Source organism: Biomphalaria glabrata, chromosome 9, assembly GCF_947242115.1.
Source record: "Biomphalaria glabrata chromosome 9, xgBioGlab47.1, whole genome shotgun sequence".
NCBI lineage: Eukaryota > Metazoa > Mollusca > Gastropoda > Planorbidae > Biomphalaria > Biomphalaria glabrata.
Genome location: NC_074719.1, coordinates 12,185,919 through 12,204,291, shown reverse-complemented (window position 1 = coordinate 12,204,291; position 18,373 = coordinate 12,185,919). Strand labels below are relative to the sequence as shown.

Genomic DNA, 18,373 nt, shown 5'->3' with positions numbered 1-18,373 from the left:
GTAAAAGATCAAGAAATACACGAGAAACTGCTCTTTGCGAAACCTTTTACAATGATACTTAAGGCATAATAATTAATTAAATAATATTTAATGTTGGAAAGACTACTTGATAGAACGACAAATTCGTATATTAAACATAATATCCTAAGTTGTGTAGTTTAAAATTACTTTTTCACTCCTCAACTCACTACAGTTAGAAATTTGTTTAAAAAATGTTAATGAATTTGCAAAAATGTGCAAGTTGAGCAAGTTGAGCAGGGGGTCTACCGAAAACAAGAAAACATGGCAAGGGGTCTACGAGACAAAAAAGTTTGGGAACCACTGATCTAAACCAACAACAACAAATCTGTGTGAATAATATTTTTACCAATTGTTTTTGTTTGCGCTATTTCATGCTTTTAGCTTAATCAATACGCTATGATGGGTTTTTAAAAGCATTAAATAAATAATAACCTAAATTCGGTATCGTGGCTTACGCCACCTAGAGTTATCGTGCTAACCGCTCTGCTAGTGAGATATTTATAAATAGAGAAGAATGTAGTTACATATTGTTGGTTAGAGCGGCAACCTATAAATGGGACTAATGCAGCTTGTACCACCTGTAGCTGGATTCTGCTCAGTTATTTCCTTTACTTCAGAACACAAGAATCAATTTTAAAAAATTAACCAACTAGTTAATTGGCAATTATTTATTTTGTTTGGTGTCCCAATCAAGGGAAAGAATTTGTACTTGGCTGAATTAGTCCCCTTTATAGGTCGTCGTCTGAGTGTTAGTGAACACAACTTGAAAAAAGGACGATACTATAGAAACAATAGATAACTCTACAATCTTCCACGTTCCTAGGCTCTCCATTAGCAGTGGCTACCTTTATCTGATAAAGGAAATACCGTCCTTATTGGCTACAATATCTCAGCCTGCGAATTTTTGATCGGCAAACCAAGTGCAAAACCTGGTACCTGTTCACAGTTCTCAAAAACGGCTCGAACGATTTTTTTCTAGAAATTTGACAATATTAGTTAATTGGTCACACACGGAAAACTCTGTTTTTTCCAATTATAGTCAATTAAGGATGTGTTAAAGAATTAAACAAATAATTAGTCGTGCAGGAACATTCTGCGCACCGTCTTAAAATTCTGGATCTATAGGCATGTCTTAGGCATGTCATAGGCATGTCATAGGCATGTCATAGGCATGTCATAGGCATGTCATTAGAATTGTATTCTGATGTATACATGCACTTAAGCAGGATTTGTTTTTCATGGGGAATGGGGGTTATGGCGGGATAAAAGAATGTTACATTTTCTAAAATATATCATTCATTAGTTATCAAGAGCAAATTATTCGCTGTTGCAAAGAATCATCAGCTTCACAGAGCAGGGATTATATTAAAAAAAAACTTTTTTTTTCCTTTTAAGTAGATCTTACAGCCTCTCTGAGACCCCCTTTAATTGGCTCAGGAGAGCGAGAATAAAAAATTTTATTCCTCTAGTGGGGGTGTCGTCACAAGAGAAAATAAATCGTATATCTTATCTCATCTTACATAATACAGACGTTACTTCAAAAAAGAAGATGATATACCGAGGGGACACTCGATCACTTCACGAGGTTGTAGCCGAGTGTCGCATTAGGGTTTCGGGGGATATTATTTGATAAAATTAAATCGCGCGTCTGATGGGTACCAATTACATGGAAGCTGATGCGAGCCTAATACCAGAAAAACACAAAACAGGGACGTAATCCAATAACATGGCGCCGCATCTTCGTGGAGGACATCAGGGCAGTAGACATCAGCTGGCAAGAGGCTGCAGACATTGCTAGAGATCGATATCTATAGACACAGCTCGCCGCCAATGGGCCGAACAGCAATGGAGGATCTAAGTAAGGAGGGTGTCACTGGTTAACGTTTGAGAAACACTGGTATATAAGTCTACTGTAAAGATAATTGTGGGGGCACGGCGGCTGAATGGTTAAGCGCTTGGCTTTCGAACCTGGGGTCCTGGGTTCGACTGACAGTGAAGACTCGGATTTTGAATTATGGGATTTTTTAGGCCGCTCCAGAGTTCACCTATCTCTAAAGGATACCTGACTTTAGTTAGAAAAAGTCGTTAGAGCCTCTCTAACATAATGACCTGCTCGTTAACTGTTGGCCAGAAAAAAAAAGATGATCTTAACATCATTTGCTCTCATTACAGAGTGCATGGTCTGAAAAGGGGAAACTTTAATTTGATAGTAAATGTACTTTGAAATAGATGTTGTATTATATTTTTGTATTTTAGTAGTTTTAGTAGTCCACACTTGGACTCATGTGCAACGTTTGACACAAGTGGAAAATGAAGTTGACTTCAGTTTTTAGGTGAGCTTTTAAAATTTCTGAATCTTGAAATTTTAATATAAAAAATTGACTAATCGTGTTCATTTAACCATAGTTCAGTTTCAACGTTCATCAGTTTTAAAAATGTTATTATTATTATTATTATTATATTATATTGTTATTGATGACTGTATCTCAATTTTTGTTGCAGTCTGGTCATTGTACTTCCTGCCTGTTTGGCTTACTCCTATTATACCAGCAGAATACCAAACGGGAACTATGTCATGCATCCTTGTAAACCCAACTCGTTCTGGCCAGGAGTGGGACATGAGGATAAAGATGGCGGAGGGCCGAAGAATGAGTTCGGCAAAAAATTCTCCAGAGCTTTCGGCAAGGTTTGAATGAGTTTGAAAAGAAAACTAATTATTTTTATGACTACAAGAAAACCAAAGAAAAAACCCACTAAATCATGATAAATTTTAAACATATTATTCTCCTTTTGAAACATTCATAATAAATAAAAGATCAGATTTATGTTCTTAAAGCAACAACATTTAAGTGAAGTAGAAAAACAAGAGAAAACAAATTTTGAACTAAATCCATAACTTAAACAATGTCAAGGTTGCTATATTGAAATTGAAATATGGCTGCTGCCAGCTAAATAGTGAAAATACATTTTTGAATCGAAAGAGCTTCAACTTTTGATTTTACCTTCAAAAGTGCCACAAAAAATTTATTTTCATATACCTTTTAAAATACAGGACTTATGTACAGGTTACATACATAATAGTTTAGAGCCCCCTCTAAAATAATATTCCGATTTAATTTTTATGAATAATTTTTATGAATAATAAAAAAAATTTAAGTTAATGGTGTATTATTTCAATGCTTGTATACTTATTAATTGTTTATCAGTTTTATCCATTATGTATCTGAAAATCATATTTTAATAATAGTTCGAAGGTTAATGAGGAATGCAGTATTTCCCGTGGCTGCACAGCTCCAGCTGTGACCTACATATTTTGACACAACCAGCTCAGGCATAACCATTGTCCGCCGGTGGTCGATTTAGATTTTCCTTTCGCCGCCTACGTCTGTCCTCGGCAGAGGATTTTCTTTTGGACTCAAATGTGTATCCGGCCGCCTATGTAAGTAATCTCCAGGCTCCAACTGTCTTGTTCTGAGGCCGCCTGCAACCAGGTGCTCTCTTCCATGTCAGTTTAAGCGTTGTCGCCTCAGCTGGTCTTTAAAGTGTTTCCGTAGGGCACTGGACATATAAAGGACCCCATATCTCAAATCAAGCCTAAATTCGGTTCTGTAGATAATTTATCCACACTTCGTCCATTCTGTACACCAGAAATACCAAACTATCTTGCTATTTAAAGTTGTCCGTTACCGATCATAATTTTCAAAAAACTTTATGATATTTTAAACCAGCACGTGTTTCAATAAGTCTTCACATATGAATTAACTTACAACGAGCAGCACAAGCACTCCGCTTTGGCAGTCACTGACTAGTTAGGCTACATATTTGACTTGAACGCCAAGATGATTAACAGATAAGACATGGGACACTACTGTCACAATATCAAAACGACGAAGCAAAGCTCGTGTACTAGATTTACCCACAATACATCAACATCATCAAACTCCATTTGAGTAAAGGCTTGAGAGGCTCAAATCCTCTCTTGCAAAAGCCCTGGACAGAAACCCTGCTGTCTTGCGTAGTGCATAAATGTCGCCATACAGGTCGAGAATTTTTTGTTTTCCCAGACCTGTCGTGTTATTACCTTACAAATATTCTTCTGTATTTCTATCACGTTTCGTGTTTCCGACATTTTGGGGGGGGGGGGCGGGGGGGGAGGGGGGGGGGGGAAAGCGTATCAAAACGACCTTTGAATAAATATGTGTCTATTAAGAAATTCTTTCTAATTTCAAAAGCCTTCTCTTCCTGCCTATTAGTTCATGTTTGAGTTTCTATGTTTCTGTGTGTTCCCTCTGTATTTGCAAAGGTTCTGTTTGGAGTAGCCTTTGTCATGTCTATATTTAATGTCCAAGATGTTTGGATGTAACGAAAAGATGAGATGTGTACACAGTCCAGAGTCCAGAGGATCCGTGGGCCTTATCTTTACCTACTTTCCTACTACACATGATTTAATGTAAATTGTTTACAAAACGTGACATATTTACATCTAACCCCTGACCTTTAAATCAGACTTCACGTCCGGACACTTTCTAGTTCTATTAGATGTAGCTCTAAATGCATTTTATTCTTATTTTGTTAGATAATTTAGTTAACGATTTTTCTTGAAATTTGGCTGTTTATATATATATATATATATATATATATATATATATGTATATATATATATATATATATATATATATCTTTAGGGGGGAGGGAATTTCTAGATAATTGACCACATTGTGAAAACTCTGGTTCGACCATTGTCATTTTTAAAAATATAATCACCTCATAATTAAATTTTGCTTTTTCTTTTATTTTGAGTTCGTCTTCTGTGGGTAAGACTCTAGTGTTTCTAGGTGTACAGTAAACAGCAAACTAAGTAAATAGATGTGCATGATTATTTTTGCGCACCGTCTTATGTAGAAATTATTGGTTGGGCTGTTCAGTAAAGGAACTTAATTGTTTGAAGCTCACTGGAGAAAACTCCTTACAATAATGAAGCATTACAAGAAATAAATAGAATAAGAAATTAGTGACCACCATCAAGTTCACATAATAGGAATTTTATAATTTATTTTACTTGTGTACATGTTAAGCCAGCAACAGACACGGCAATAGATTGTTCTGGAAGTTTAGTTTTATTCCTACTCAAACGTATTCAGATAGATGTGACAACTGTACACATGTTTATGTTTTTGTAGTGGACAAGATCTCTTTGTCTAGAAGACTCGGACGGTGATGGACGAACGAATGGGGAAGAGCTTGGTGACCCGTTATGTATCTGGAGTCCCGGCAAAACTCCATCACGCACAACCAATATCACACACCCAGGTAAGACAATATCACACACCCAGGTAAGACAATATCACACACCCAGGTAAGACAATATCACACACCCAGGTAAAACAATATCGCACACCCAGGTAAGACAATATCACACATCCAGGTAAGACAATATCGCACACCCAGGTAAAACTATATCACACACCCAGGTAAGACAATATCACACACCCAGGTAGGACAATATCACACATCCAGGTAAGACAATATCACACACCCAGGTAAAACAATATCACACATCCAGGTAAGACAATATCACACACCCCAGGTAAGACTATCACACATCCTGGAACGACAATATCACACATCCAGGTAAGACAATATGTCACATCCAGGAAAGTCAATATCACACATCCAGGTAATACAATATCTCACATCCAGGTAAGACAATATTACACATCCAGGTAAGACAATATCTCACAGCCAGGTAAGATAATATCTCACATCCAGGTAAGATAATAGGTCACATCCTGGTAGGATAATATTTCACATCCAGGCAAGACAATATCTCACAGACAGGTAAGATAATATCTCCCATCATAGAAATGAGATGAATGCCTGGGCATTAGCTATAGTTACCCCCTCCTCACACAGATGATCTATCCAAAAAAATGGCCAATGCGATACTGTTAAGGGTCAACAGCGCCGAAAGTTCTGCAAACACAGGGTCTCTGGCTTATGTTTTTTCCTCAGGGTTGACTATGTTAAGATCAAAACGATATGTCTTGACTAAAGTTAAAGGTAACATTTAGAATGACTAGATATTAAATTTTCATTATTTCATGTTCTCTTCACTAGGTGTGTGTGAGCCAATGGGAGACCCCAAATGTCGCGGAAAGAATCTGTTTGTTACTTGCCCAGCAGAAAGTTTCGATAGCTGTCCTGTTACTAAAACTTTTGGTATACACACGTTTTACTCAAAATTTAACTAGATTGCATAATATTACACACATATGTAAGCTTAGCTTCAGCTGTATGTATATCTATATCTAATGATCTAATCTACAGTCTCGCTTTCAATTAATGATTGTGTAGGCTATATTTGTTTAGCATGTTTTAAAATATTATCAGTATTGAAACTAACATGATCAATGATGAAGATGATGTTCATATCTCTTTATATTATTTTATAAAATAAAATGCTGAATTTTAATGTAATTTTGCTCAAACTTTTGGGTAAATTGTATTTTTATATTGAAATCAAATAAATGTCTGGATGGTGCCCCTTTGACTTTTGGTTCTAAGTTTTGGAATAAACAAGGTTACAAAGACAGTTTGTGTGGAAACACAAACTCAACATCGGCCCCCGAAGTGGTCCACCCAGGCAGGTAAAAAGGCAGGTATCAATGTTTTCAGAAAGAACATCAGAATTAAATTCTATCAAAGACAAATGACAGAGAAGAATGGAGAAAGAAGGTTGACAGATCTTGTGTGGTGCCCCAGCGGTCCAGCAGACCAAGGGTTAGGTGTAATTGAATGTGAAATTAGATGTGAACCTGGCCTAACGGATGTCTTAAAATGAGTATCTAATAGATGCTATCTTACTAGATTTTTCTAAGGCTTTTGACAAAGTTCACCACCATAGTTTGCTTAAAAAAATAAAATATTTCGGCATTAATGGTCCACTGCATCAGTGGATTAAAGATTTTCTGATAGGGAGAGAACAAACTGTAATAATAAATGGCTCTAAATCAACACCGATAACAGTAAACTCAGGGTCCACTACTATTTTTAATTTACATAAATGATTTACCAAATTGAATTACTTCAAGAACAAAAGTCAGATTATTTGCAGACGATTGCGCATAATATATAGAACAATAAAAACAACACAAGATACAGATATTTTACAAAGAGAATTAGATGAATTACAGAAATGGGAATCAAATTGGAGCATGTCTTTCCACCCAGAAAAATGTCAGTTGTTAAGAGTAACAAAAAAACTAAAACAAATTAATTCCACTTATCTTATTCATGGCAAACCAGTAACACAGACTAAAAACGCTAAATACCTAGGTGTTATAATAAATGAAAAACTGTCATGGAATCCACATATTGATGAAACTATTAAAAAATCAAACAAAGCATTAGGGTTTATTAAAAGAAATTTCTAAAAATCAAATAAGAACATAAAACTAAAATGTTATTTAACCTTGGTTAGGCCAATAATAGAATATGCATCCTCCGTTTGGGACCCCTCAACTCAAGAAAACATTAAGAAACTGGAACAGACACAAAATAGAGCAGTGAGATTCATAACAAACGAATATTCACATTTGACTAGAGTAACACCTTTAGTAAAATCACTAAATTTAGAAAGCCTTCAGGACAGAAGACTCAAAAGTAAAGTAGCAATTATACATAAAACACTGAACCATAATCTTCAAATACAAAAACAGAATTTAATAAAATACTCTGAAAGACACAAAGATAAAGGCACACTCTTCGTCCCATATGCTAGGACAAATTTGTACAAATACTCCTTCTTCCCTAGTGCTATTAGAGTATGGAATGGGTTGCCTGAGCTAGCCAGGAAGACCAGTGACTTGGCAGAGTTTAGGTCATTGGTTAATATGGATGACTAAATGCATGACGCCTAGGACGTAATCATCTTCTTTCTTGAAGTAACGTCTGTATCATATAAGATAAGATAAATGTCTTATAACTATGGTATAGGGTACCTACCTACTAAAGAGCCTTCCGTGTTTATTACTATTAATAGTGAATAGTTGTAAAAGTAGTGTATTTTTTATGAAATAAATGCTTGCATAAATAATTTTAAAAATTAGATTTTTCGCTTTTAGAAAAGAAAAAAGTAGCCGTTGCATCAAAACTTTGAAAGGACTAAAATATGATGTCTGGTTTTCACTATTCTAGTTTACGAGATCTAAACGGGACGAACGGGCGGACAGACTGACAGACAATTCACACAAAACTAATAGCGTCTTTTCCCCTTTCGGAGGCCGCTAAAAATGACAACGTGTGTTACCCTGTATCCTCGTGTCTAGTTGGATAATTACTTCATTTTCCAGACATTTTCTTTTTTTTCAAATTATGTACATGTATTTCACTTTTTAAAAGTTATACAAAGTTATTTCATATTTCACAAACCCGTTTTATATTTGCTAGCAGTCACTCCAAATATAAATTTTCTCTGACTTTCTTCACGTCACTTGCATAGTTGTATGCATTATTCACAATGATTGTGTGTATGTATTGTAAAAAAATATTGTTTATTTTTTTTAAACTTGTGAATATTATTCTGGGTATATTTTTGTCTGTCTAGGTATTAAACAGTGGGAGCTTAAGTTTCCAGCCTTCAGTGTCCCAAAGAACAAGACGTCTGCTACCTGTGTGTCCTATACCATGCCGAGGGACCAGAGCTATCACATTGTGGCTGTACAGCCTATCATTAGCAACGCCGATGTGCTTCATCGCATGGTGCTCTATGGTTGCCATGGTAACAATTCGTCTATGGTCCTTACTTATAAGCAGATATAAAATCTCATAATTTCATGAGTATGTGTGGTCATAACGCCGAAATGAGAGAGATGGCGTTTTAATAGAATAGAGTCAAGAATTATATCAAACAATAAACGCCCCCCCCCACACACACACGCACAGTACACAGACACACGTGCGCGTGTTCCTTATTGTCATCTCTATCTCCTTTCAACACACACATACACACATGATCCTTTTATTTACACACGAACACAGGCATTAATGATATGCATGTCTCCCACACCTACACACAGCCATTGTTATTTTTTTTAGGACTTATAGACAATGTCCTATTGTTTAGTAGGACTTATAGACAATGTCATATTGTTTAGTATGACTTATAGACAGTGTCATATTGTTTAGTAGGACTTATAGACAGTGTCCTATTGTTTAGTAGGACTTATAGACAGTGTCCTATTGTTTAGTAGGACTTATAGACAGTGTCCTATTGTTTAGAATTTATTAATGAGAAGACTTTAACATCATCTGCCCTATAGATCGCAAGGTCTGAAAGTAGAACTTCACTATTTACAAATGTGAAGTAGCCAAGAGACGAAAATAATAAATCTACATTTGTGTAATTTATACATATGTATATTTCCAAAAAAAAAAACTGCATTCGGACTTAATTCTCGGACTTATAGACAATGTCATATTGTTTAGTAGGACTTATAGACAATATCATATTGTTTAGTAGGACTTATAGACAATGTCATATTGTTTAGTAGGACTTATAGACAATGTCCTAATGTTTAGTAGGTTTAAAACAAATGCAAAAGTTGATAAGTAGAACTACCTGATCACTGTTCAGCAGCCGTGGGGGGCATAGAGTAGAAGTAGTGTGTAATTAAAGCAAAGTCTTAATGTGTTACATATCATGTACGTTTTGTTCAGCATGTCCTCTCTATATTAGTTCAGGATTTCACTTGTCCATTACATGTAGAACATCATATTTATTTATCAAGTCATGTACTTTAATTTTTTTTCTATTGGACAAACACAATAGGCTGTCAGATTACGGATAGATCTATTTTTAATCTATTCTTATAATCTTCTTGAGTTAGGATGAAACGTTTCGAGTCAGTATACTTTGTGCTTCTAAAATGATGATAGATTCTTTTAGTGTGTGCAAGCTTTGGGCTATCGATACAAGGGTCTTTGGTTAAATGTCTATGTTTATCTTTAGTCCCACCAGCGTCTACTACCAACAACGAATGGGTACTGATAAGTTAAAGTAACTCTAGTTAGTGTTACATAGTATATAACTTTCAAAATCTGGTCGGACTTGGAGTTTCCGGTACGATATAGCAGGACGTTCTTTTACTGTCTCCAGATGACAGCAAACTATTAACTCAGCCATCAAGCTGCGCCAACACCAGCACAGAGTGTAAGACAATCATTGCACTGTGGACCCCTGGACAGAAAGGAGAATGTTTCGGAGATACTGTTGGGTTTAGAATGGGCGCTACCGGTTTTAAACGTCTCAGATTACAGGTAACCTACAGAGTTCAAGTAGTTTCTGTATTCTGTTCTAACATGAAACTACTATTGACAAGTTGACATAGAGTGCATGTAGAGTACTTCACATTTTTTTAAGCTGTGATTTTGATAAGTAGCGAAATAGTAACCTAGAACTATACTTTTTTAATACCTATATTTAATTGTAACTTACTGTGTAGTATTTTGAAATAACTAAGTCTTACACTCTAATATTTTTTCTAATTTCTATGAGCAAATGTGTGAATTGATTGATCATAATTAAGTTTTTATATCTTGTAAATGAAGATGGTAGGTTGAATTCTGCTTTTACATTGATATTTAATTTCTTCCTTTAATAAAAATTTGCTATTGAGATCTTGTTTTCTGAAGCGTTTAAAAAAATCTGAAAGATTTTAAATGCATGTCATTTTTTTTTAACCAAACTTTATTGGTACTATATTGGCATTTATGAATTGACATACATAACAGTGTTTCCAATTGATTTCATCATTGACTCAATGAAAAAAACTATAATTTATTTTCATGAACTCTGAACCCAATTGAAAAACATTCACTGAAAGTAGTTGACCGCAACACATTAGTTAGGCAAAGCTAAACATATAATATCGTCATGGCTAAAACTTCAGAAATGTACCAAATTTCATAAATCTAGTTACTGACTCTTGATAACTCCAAATAACAATAATGTAAAAAAAATATGATGTAAAATACTATTTTTCATTAAAACATTTTGTATAGAAGGGTTATGAAATATAAAGTCAATGAGATTTATCTGCATTATAACAATAATACACATAAACTACGGTATCTATATAACTCAGTACAACGAGAAAAGAAGGGTGTGTATATCTATGTATATTTTCTAATATTATTTGGTATTTAACAAAAATGCGGTAAAGCTGTGATGGTAATGAGCTACTTAATACTTTAAACATTAACAAATTTTGCAGCTACTTTTATTTGTTACTAAATTTGATATTTTAGATTAACTACAAAAATCCTACCGAAGATCTGTCCCACAAAGATTCTAGTGGGTTGCGTTTACATTATCGTCCATATAGAGGTAGTGTCCAAGATGCGTTCACACTGGTCACTGGGCAGGCTACATTAGAGCTAGCAGCTGGTAAGTTTACATGTATTTACATTAGCTAGTCACAAGAAAATATTAAAATACTTTTTTTTTTAAAGCAAAGCTTATATTAGGCTTAGTTGTATTAACTCTTTCTCTCCATAATTATTTACCAGATTCTGATGGAATCAACGATGGTATCGTCAGTTAGGAGAGAAAGAGTTAATATATCTATTTTATCCCCCCCCCCCCTTTTCCATTATTGAGCCTTTTAATGAGACTTTTTCATTTTGATTTTCTGTGTAGTATTTTTTTTCATTATCTGTGTTTTTTTTTTGTTCCTTCCCAGGATTCCCCAGACTTGAGAACACAGGCACGTGTAAAAGTGACTGCACTCGAATGTTGTTCAACAAACCTGTGTTCGTCATCAGTGGCTTTAATCGCATGTACTCTCTGGGTGAGTCCGTACAAGACCATTCGTCATAGAGGGCCTCCACACTGACCTGCAACGTCACAACCTGTGGGCAGTTTAGACCAATAGCTCGTTGCCAAGCCGTACGTACCATTGGTCTAAACTGCCCACAGGTTGTGACGTTGCAGGCCAGTGTTCAGGCCTTCTAAAAAGATTGGTTTCGGTCCGTTAAAGACTTTCTCAATGTCAACCTACACTTTGTAAACATTGATTTATAGCGAGCAACTTCACATTTAAGGAATCAGTGAGGAGGAAATGTTGTCTTTAAAAGGAGGCTAGAACTGTTGATGTGTGTTTTATATAGGTTGCACCACTCGGTGTTTGGGAGTAACAGCCCTTGTAACTTTTGTTGTCAACCAAGATGGCGTTAGATTAAACAGCTGATTTCATGTCTTATAATTTATATCCAGAGTCTTGTTATTATTCGTTCATGATAATCAACGTTGTGGCAGATTTATAGTTAGATTTATAGCAGTTGTATAAATCTAGTAAAAAAAAAAAGAATAGATCTCAAGTGTAGATCTAGAGTTCTAGAGTCTTAGTCTAGAGAGGCTCGGGGTTCTTCTTCTTATATATTCAGTTACGGAAGTTACGGTATGTTACGCCAGTTACGGTATTCTAGATTTAGTTAACTCTACTATAGTCTAGATAATCAACAAGAACGACAAAACACATAGACATTGTAAAGTCTTGGACTCAACTCTACCATGACAGTCCAATGAGCAGGTTCTCTAGTTGGCTTACATGTATAGTACCTATATAAGTCCAAAGTAGTGTAAGTTCATAAAGACATTAAAAAAGGAAAGAAAAAAAAAACTATACATTCTGAGAAATTTAAAAAAAAAGTATCTGTCTCTAAGTTTTCACTTGATGGCAGTATCACATCTGTTATACATGATCTCATGATACTTAGACTATTACTTGAGTAAAATTACTATGATCATTGTAGATTTATTGTGTCATTTATCTAATCATTTCACTCACTATGTCTGCTTTGTGTTTCAGGTTCATCCATGAGCATTCAGCTCTACAGAAATAAAGTTTTTATTTACAATCTTACCAACGACGTGCTGTACAATCTGGATGCCCCAGTTACTCATTAGTAAATCTTTGGTTTTTATTTTGGTCCAATTAATCATGTTTCTCGTAGTCAAACATTTATAGGATTAGTTGGAGTCAACTAGTCAAATACATATTTCTAAACTATAACAATTACATTACAATGTATATTATTATACATCGGGTCAAATAGAGAATTGAATTTGAGTTGGAAGATAAAGTGAAAGAGAATTTGAGTTGGAAGATAAAGTGAAAGAGAATTTGAGTTGGAAGATAAAGTGAAAGAGAATTTGAGTTGGAAGATAAAGTGAAAGAGAATTTGAATTGGAAGATAAAGTGAAAGAGAATTTGAGTTGGAAGATAAAGTGAAAGAGAATTTGAGTTGGAAGATAGAGTGAAAGAGAATTTGAGTTGGAAGATAAAGTGAAAGAGAATTTGAGTTGGAAGATAAAGTGAAAGAGAATTTGAGTTGGAAGATAAAGTGAAAGAGAATTTCAGTTGGAAGATAAAGTGAAAGAGAATTTGAGTTGGAAGATAAAGTGAAAGAGAATTTGAGTTGGAAGATAAAGTGAAAGAGAATTTGAGTTGGAAGATAAAGTGAAAGAGAATTTGAGTTGGAAGATAAAGTGAAAGAGAATTTGAGTTGGAAGATAAAGTGAAAGAGAATTTGAATTGGAAGATAAAGTGAAAGAGAATTTGAGTTGGAAGATAAAGTGAAAGAGAATTTGAGTTGGAAGATAAAGTGAAAGAGAATTTGAGTTGGAAGATAAAGTGAAAGAGAATTTGAGTTGGAAGATAAAGTGAAAGAGAATTTGAGTTGGAAGATAAAGTGAAAGAGAATTTCAGTTGGAAGATAAAGTGAAAGAGAATTTGAGTTGGAAGATAAAGTGAAAGAGAATTTGAGTTGGAAGATAAAGTGAAAGAGAATTTAAGTTGGAAGATAAAGTGAAAGAGAATTTGAGTTGGAAGATAAAGTGAAAGAGAATTTGAGTTGGAAGATAAAGTGAAAGAGAATTTAAGTTGGAAGATAAAGTGAAAGAGAATTTGAGTTGGAAGATAAAGTGAAAGAGAATTTGAGTTGGAAGATAAAGTGAAAGAGAATTTGAGTTGGAAGATAAAGTGAAAGAGAATTTGAGTTGGAAGATAAAGTGAAAGAGAATTAGAGTTGGAAGATAAAGTGAAAGAGAATTAGAGAAAGAGAACAAGAGAGAATGATGAAGCACAATTGTGGACTTTATGTTATTGTTTTGTAGTGCAAGAATAGAATCATTCTTTATTGTTTAATAATCATACAAACCTATGTGGTTCTGTAATCATACAAATCTATGTGGTTCTATAATCATACAAACCTATGTGCTTCTATAATCATACAAACCTATGTGGTTCTATATTCATACAAACCTATGTGGTTCTATAATCATACAAAACTATGTGGTTCTATAATCATACAAACCAATGTGCCTCTGTAATCATACAAACTAATGTGGTTCTATAATCTTCAGCCCTAAACAGCATGTCCAGATATTACCTGGCGATGAAATCATCACAAGGTGTGTATACAACACGACGTCTGCTGCCACGTCTGATCCCAGCGGTCAAGTTCAAGGAGAAATGTGTTATGGATATTTAAATGTGTATCCACAAAGTGCCTTACGAATTCCTGGTTAGACTTTTAAAAAAATCAAACTAAGTAAGGAGTTGGCGGGGTGGGTAGAAGAGAAATTAAAAACGAGAACCGGGAACTTCTCAGAAACGAAGTGTTCTCGTAATCACAAGGTCGTGTGGCATGAGCCTTTGACTGCTGACCTATGGTCCTTGGTTCGAACCCTGCCCGCTGACATCCCCCGTCATCTTGCGGGAGGTTTTGATTGGGAGGCTATTATCTTCAAACCATAAGGAGCATTCAACTCATGTAATTCAAACATACTATTCCTCTAAGGATCAATATAGCAGTCTTAGTCTTGGCTGAGGTACTTAGAAGCACTAGTTTGAGAAACACTGACAAACATCACGAGTTGGGCTCAGCCGAGTATCACAAACGCTACCACAAGAGCTCATCAAAGAGACACTTGTACACCACCATAGGCGTAGTGAGGGGTGGGACAAGGGGTGCACGATGCCCCAGGCGCTACCTTTAGGGAACGCTACACGCAGGGAGGTGCCATAAAAAAAATGATTGTAGATATTTTAGTTAGGTAATACATTCCAAGGTTATTTGTATTATATTACTACTAAATACTTTTCAGTTACAAGCCTCTATTTCTATGCGATGTTCATGTAAACTGGGGGGGTGGGGCGGGGCGCCAATAAAGTTTCTTGCTAGGGGCGCACGTTTCGCTCACTACGCCCCTGTACACTACTAACTTGGACTAAGCTTAGTAACATTTCCTTTAACAACGAAAATATTTAGCCGAAGACTAGCCATTATTACAGCCCATAACGAACGAAAGATTTGTTTCTTTATCTAAACACAAATATACCAGCTACACCATTGAATATCTGATACATTGAGCATACACTATCCCTCTCTTATTGTGAGATCCAGTATGATGGATTTTATTTTTATCTGTAGATGGTACCTGCGTGGCGTCGTCCAGTTTGTCCTATTGTGAACGCTCACAAAGTATTCCAGTCGATGGTTGTGACTGGAAGACTTTCCTCAGTTATGGGGACCTGGAGTTGATCGATATGTATTGTCAGCTGAGATCAAGCTGTCAGCTGCAGGGATCTTGCAAGTAGGACAATGTTGTACATGTGTTTAGATTTGTAATTAGCCTACTATTATTAGCAAGCAACAAGTAAATATAACAAGTAGTCTATGTAAAACAAGGCATGAGTTGATCTGTAGTTGAAGAATGAAGATTGATTGTGTTTGTAGTAATATCAACGATATTGGTCTGTGTTGAGGCTTGAGTGTTGAAACTTGAATTTTGAGACTTGGGTGTTGGAACTTGAGTGTTGATTACGGGTTGAACTTTGGTTTCGCTCTTTTATCATTTATTCTTGATTTTTTTTAAGGGATGAGGAGAAAGATGAATAGTATTGATGACTGACCAGTGTATTATTGTGTGGACTGACTGGCCAGTATATTATTGTGTGGACTGACTGGCCAGTATATTATTGTCAGGACTGACTGACTGACCAGTGTATTATTGTATGGACTGACTGGCCAGTATATTATTGTCAGGACTGACTGACTGGCCACTGTATTATTGTGTGGACTGACTGACCAGTATATTATTGTGTGGACTGACTGACCAGTGTATTATTGTGTGGACTGACTGACCAGTATATTATTGTGTGGACTGACTGACCAGTGTATTATTGTGTGGACTAGCTGGCCAATATATTATTGTGTGGACTGACTGACCAGTATATTATTGTGTGGACTGACTGGCCACTGTATTATTGTGTGGACTGAATGACTGGCCACTGTATTATTGTGTGGACTGACTGGCCAGTGTATGTCATATTAATAATTGTACTTTTATTTTCAGTGCCCATTGTCACGAAGTGATCCAAAGTATTTCTTCACATCCTTGTTGGAAAGGAGGAGCTCAAGGTTACATTCAGAATTTTCTAAAGAAGACTAAACTCGGTTCTGATTTCTTTCGGCGTTTAGACTATTGCCATAGCAACCAACCCGGCAGCTGTACACAAAACTGTTCTAGTGATATCCAACCTGGATCTAGTAATAACAGCCAAAGTTCACAAAACAATGCGTCTAGTCCCAGTCATGATTTTAGCAGCATTCTAAGCATTGATGACACTGACAGTATCAGCATGAAATCCAATGTCACTGATGGTCGTGTTAGCAAGGGCAGCACAGACAATATTAGCGCCACTCAAAACAACACTAATGACACCTTTAATTCACAAAGCATCCCTGGCGATAACTCCATCGTTCCCAATATCAGCCTTGCTGACGTAAACACTAAAAATAGTACTTATAGTAGCAGCCTAATTGAAGCGAACACCACAAGTGTCAATCATAGTGCCAGCCTTGCTGACGTAAACACTAAAAATACTACTTATAGTAGCAGCCTAATTGAAGCGAACACCACAAGTGTCAATCATAGTGCCAGCCTTGCTGACGCCAGCATTGTTAAAATTTTGAGCTCTGACAGCATCGGCAACATTAACAGTCAAGTGGAAAATTATTTTAATGAGACAATTAAACACTTCGCCGGGAAAATGAGTGGCAATCAGACGGCCAGCAATGACCTAGATCTATTAGAGACTAAACGACAGGACACGACATTCAATATAACCAGCACTGCTCACCTTGGAGGTGTTCAGCTCAACGCTACACTCTCCGCGAATGATAAATCTGTTGCCGAAACTCGGAACTCAAGCAACGGATTAACTAGCACCTATCACAATAGCGACACTGGACACATCAGCACTACTCACATTAACAACAAAGGCCAGATTAGCAGCACTAGCGTTCTTGACCTTGGCCATGTGAGCACATCCTTCATTGACAGCAATGGTGCTATCTGCACCGTCTACATTGACAGCAATGGAAACGTCAGCACCAGCTACAACGACGGCAATGGGCGAGTCAGTACCAGCTACATTGACAGCAATGGAAACGTCAGCACCAGCTACAACGACGGCAATGGGCGAGTCAGTACCACCCACATCGACAGAAAAGGTCAAATTAGCACCACTCACCTAGACAGCGATGGTCACATCAGCATCTCTCGCATTGATAGCAAAGGTCTGGTCAGCACGATTCGCACTGACAGTAAGGGCCGTAATAGCAAAAGGGACGATACCAGCGTTGAAGTTGGTAGCTACACATATGGTGACAGCATTGGTCATGTTGAGCCCAAACCTAGCGTCAGAGATAATGAAACAGCCAGCCAAAGCCTAGAACTTAGCTTTAACCCCAAAGACATATTCCATAACGAAGCTATAAGCGTTCACGAAGTGGCCTGCTATTTGTCTTTTTACATGTGTCTAATTCAGGGGATTATTGTCACACTAAGACTTTTGTGATTGTATATAAAATGAACAACTGACATTTTTATATACTTACTGTATTAAATGTTTGTTATACCCGTCTATAATGACAGGGCACAGAATAGAGCTTGTGAATAGTTTTAATAAAAAAATGATTCTCCCATGTTCAGCTTGTCTTTGATTCGTACGTATTTCTCTATTGGGGCAGGTTGAACTGTCTCATTTGGCGTATTGTCTTTATTTTTCCATTGTATGATTTGTTGATTACTGAAATAGAAGAGAGCACCTGGTTGTACAGAGTTGCCCACACGGAAACGCTTTAAAGACCAGCTTAGGTGCCAACTTGCATTAGCTGACGTTTGGTTACATGCTGCCTCAGAACGAGACAGCTCCGGAGGTCACTCACAAGGGCCGCGGGATACACATTTGAGACCAAACGAAAATCCGCTGCCGAGGACAGA

At 36.3% G+C, this 18,373-nt stretch overlaps 1 protein-coding gene across 3 annotated transcripts in view; it reads left to right on the top strand.

Moving 5' to 3' along the window:
* The window catches only part of LOC106059379 (uncharacterized), a 29,947-nt gene extending 11,872 nt beyond the window's left edge, over positions 1 to 18,075 (top strand). Inside the window, exons 2-14 of one of the 3 annotated variants that reach the window (XM_056042006.1) lie at positions 2,287 to 2,354; positions 2,524 to 2,707; positions 5,202 to 5,331; positions 6,139 to 6,240; positions 8,627 to 8,800; positions 10,178 to 10,338; positions 11,329 to 11,467; positions 11,763 to 11,870; positions 12,891 to 12,987; positions 14,447 to 14,607; positions 15,517 to 15,679; positions 16,442 to 17,518; positions 17,585 to 18,075. In XM_056042006.1, coding sequence (XP_055897981.1) covers positions 2,332 to 2,354; positions 2,524 to 2,707; positions 5,202 to 5,331; positions 6,139 to 6,240; positions 8,627 to 8,800; positions 10,178 to 10,338; positions 11,329 to 11,467; positions 11,763 to 11,870; positions 12,891 to 12,987; positions 14,447 to 14,607; positions 15,517 to 15,679; positions 16,442 to 17,518; positions 17,585 to 17,948 — 2,883 coding nt within the window. In that variant the 5' untranslated portion in view covers positions 2,287 to 2,331 and the 3' untranslated portion in view covers positions 17,949 to 18,075. Of the gene's footprint in view, positions 1 to 2,286; positions 2,355 to 2,523; positions 2,708 to 5,201; positions 5,332 to 6,138; positions 6,241 to 8,626; positions 8,801 to 10,177; positions 10,339 to 11,328; positions 11,468 to 11,762; positions 11,871 to 12,890; positions 12,988 to 14,446; positions 14,608 to 15,516; positions 15,680 to 16,441 lie in introns of all 3 variants that reach the window. The other 2 variants (XM_056042004.1, XM_056042003.1) reach the window with 2 other exon arrangements.
* The last annotated feature ends 298 nt before the right edge of the window (positions 18,076 to 18,373 follow it).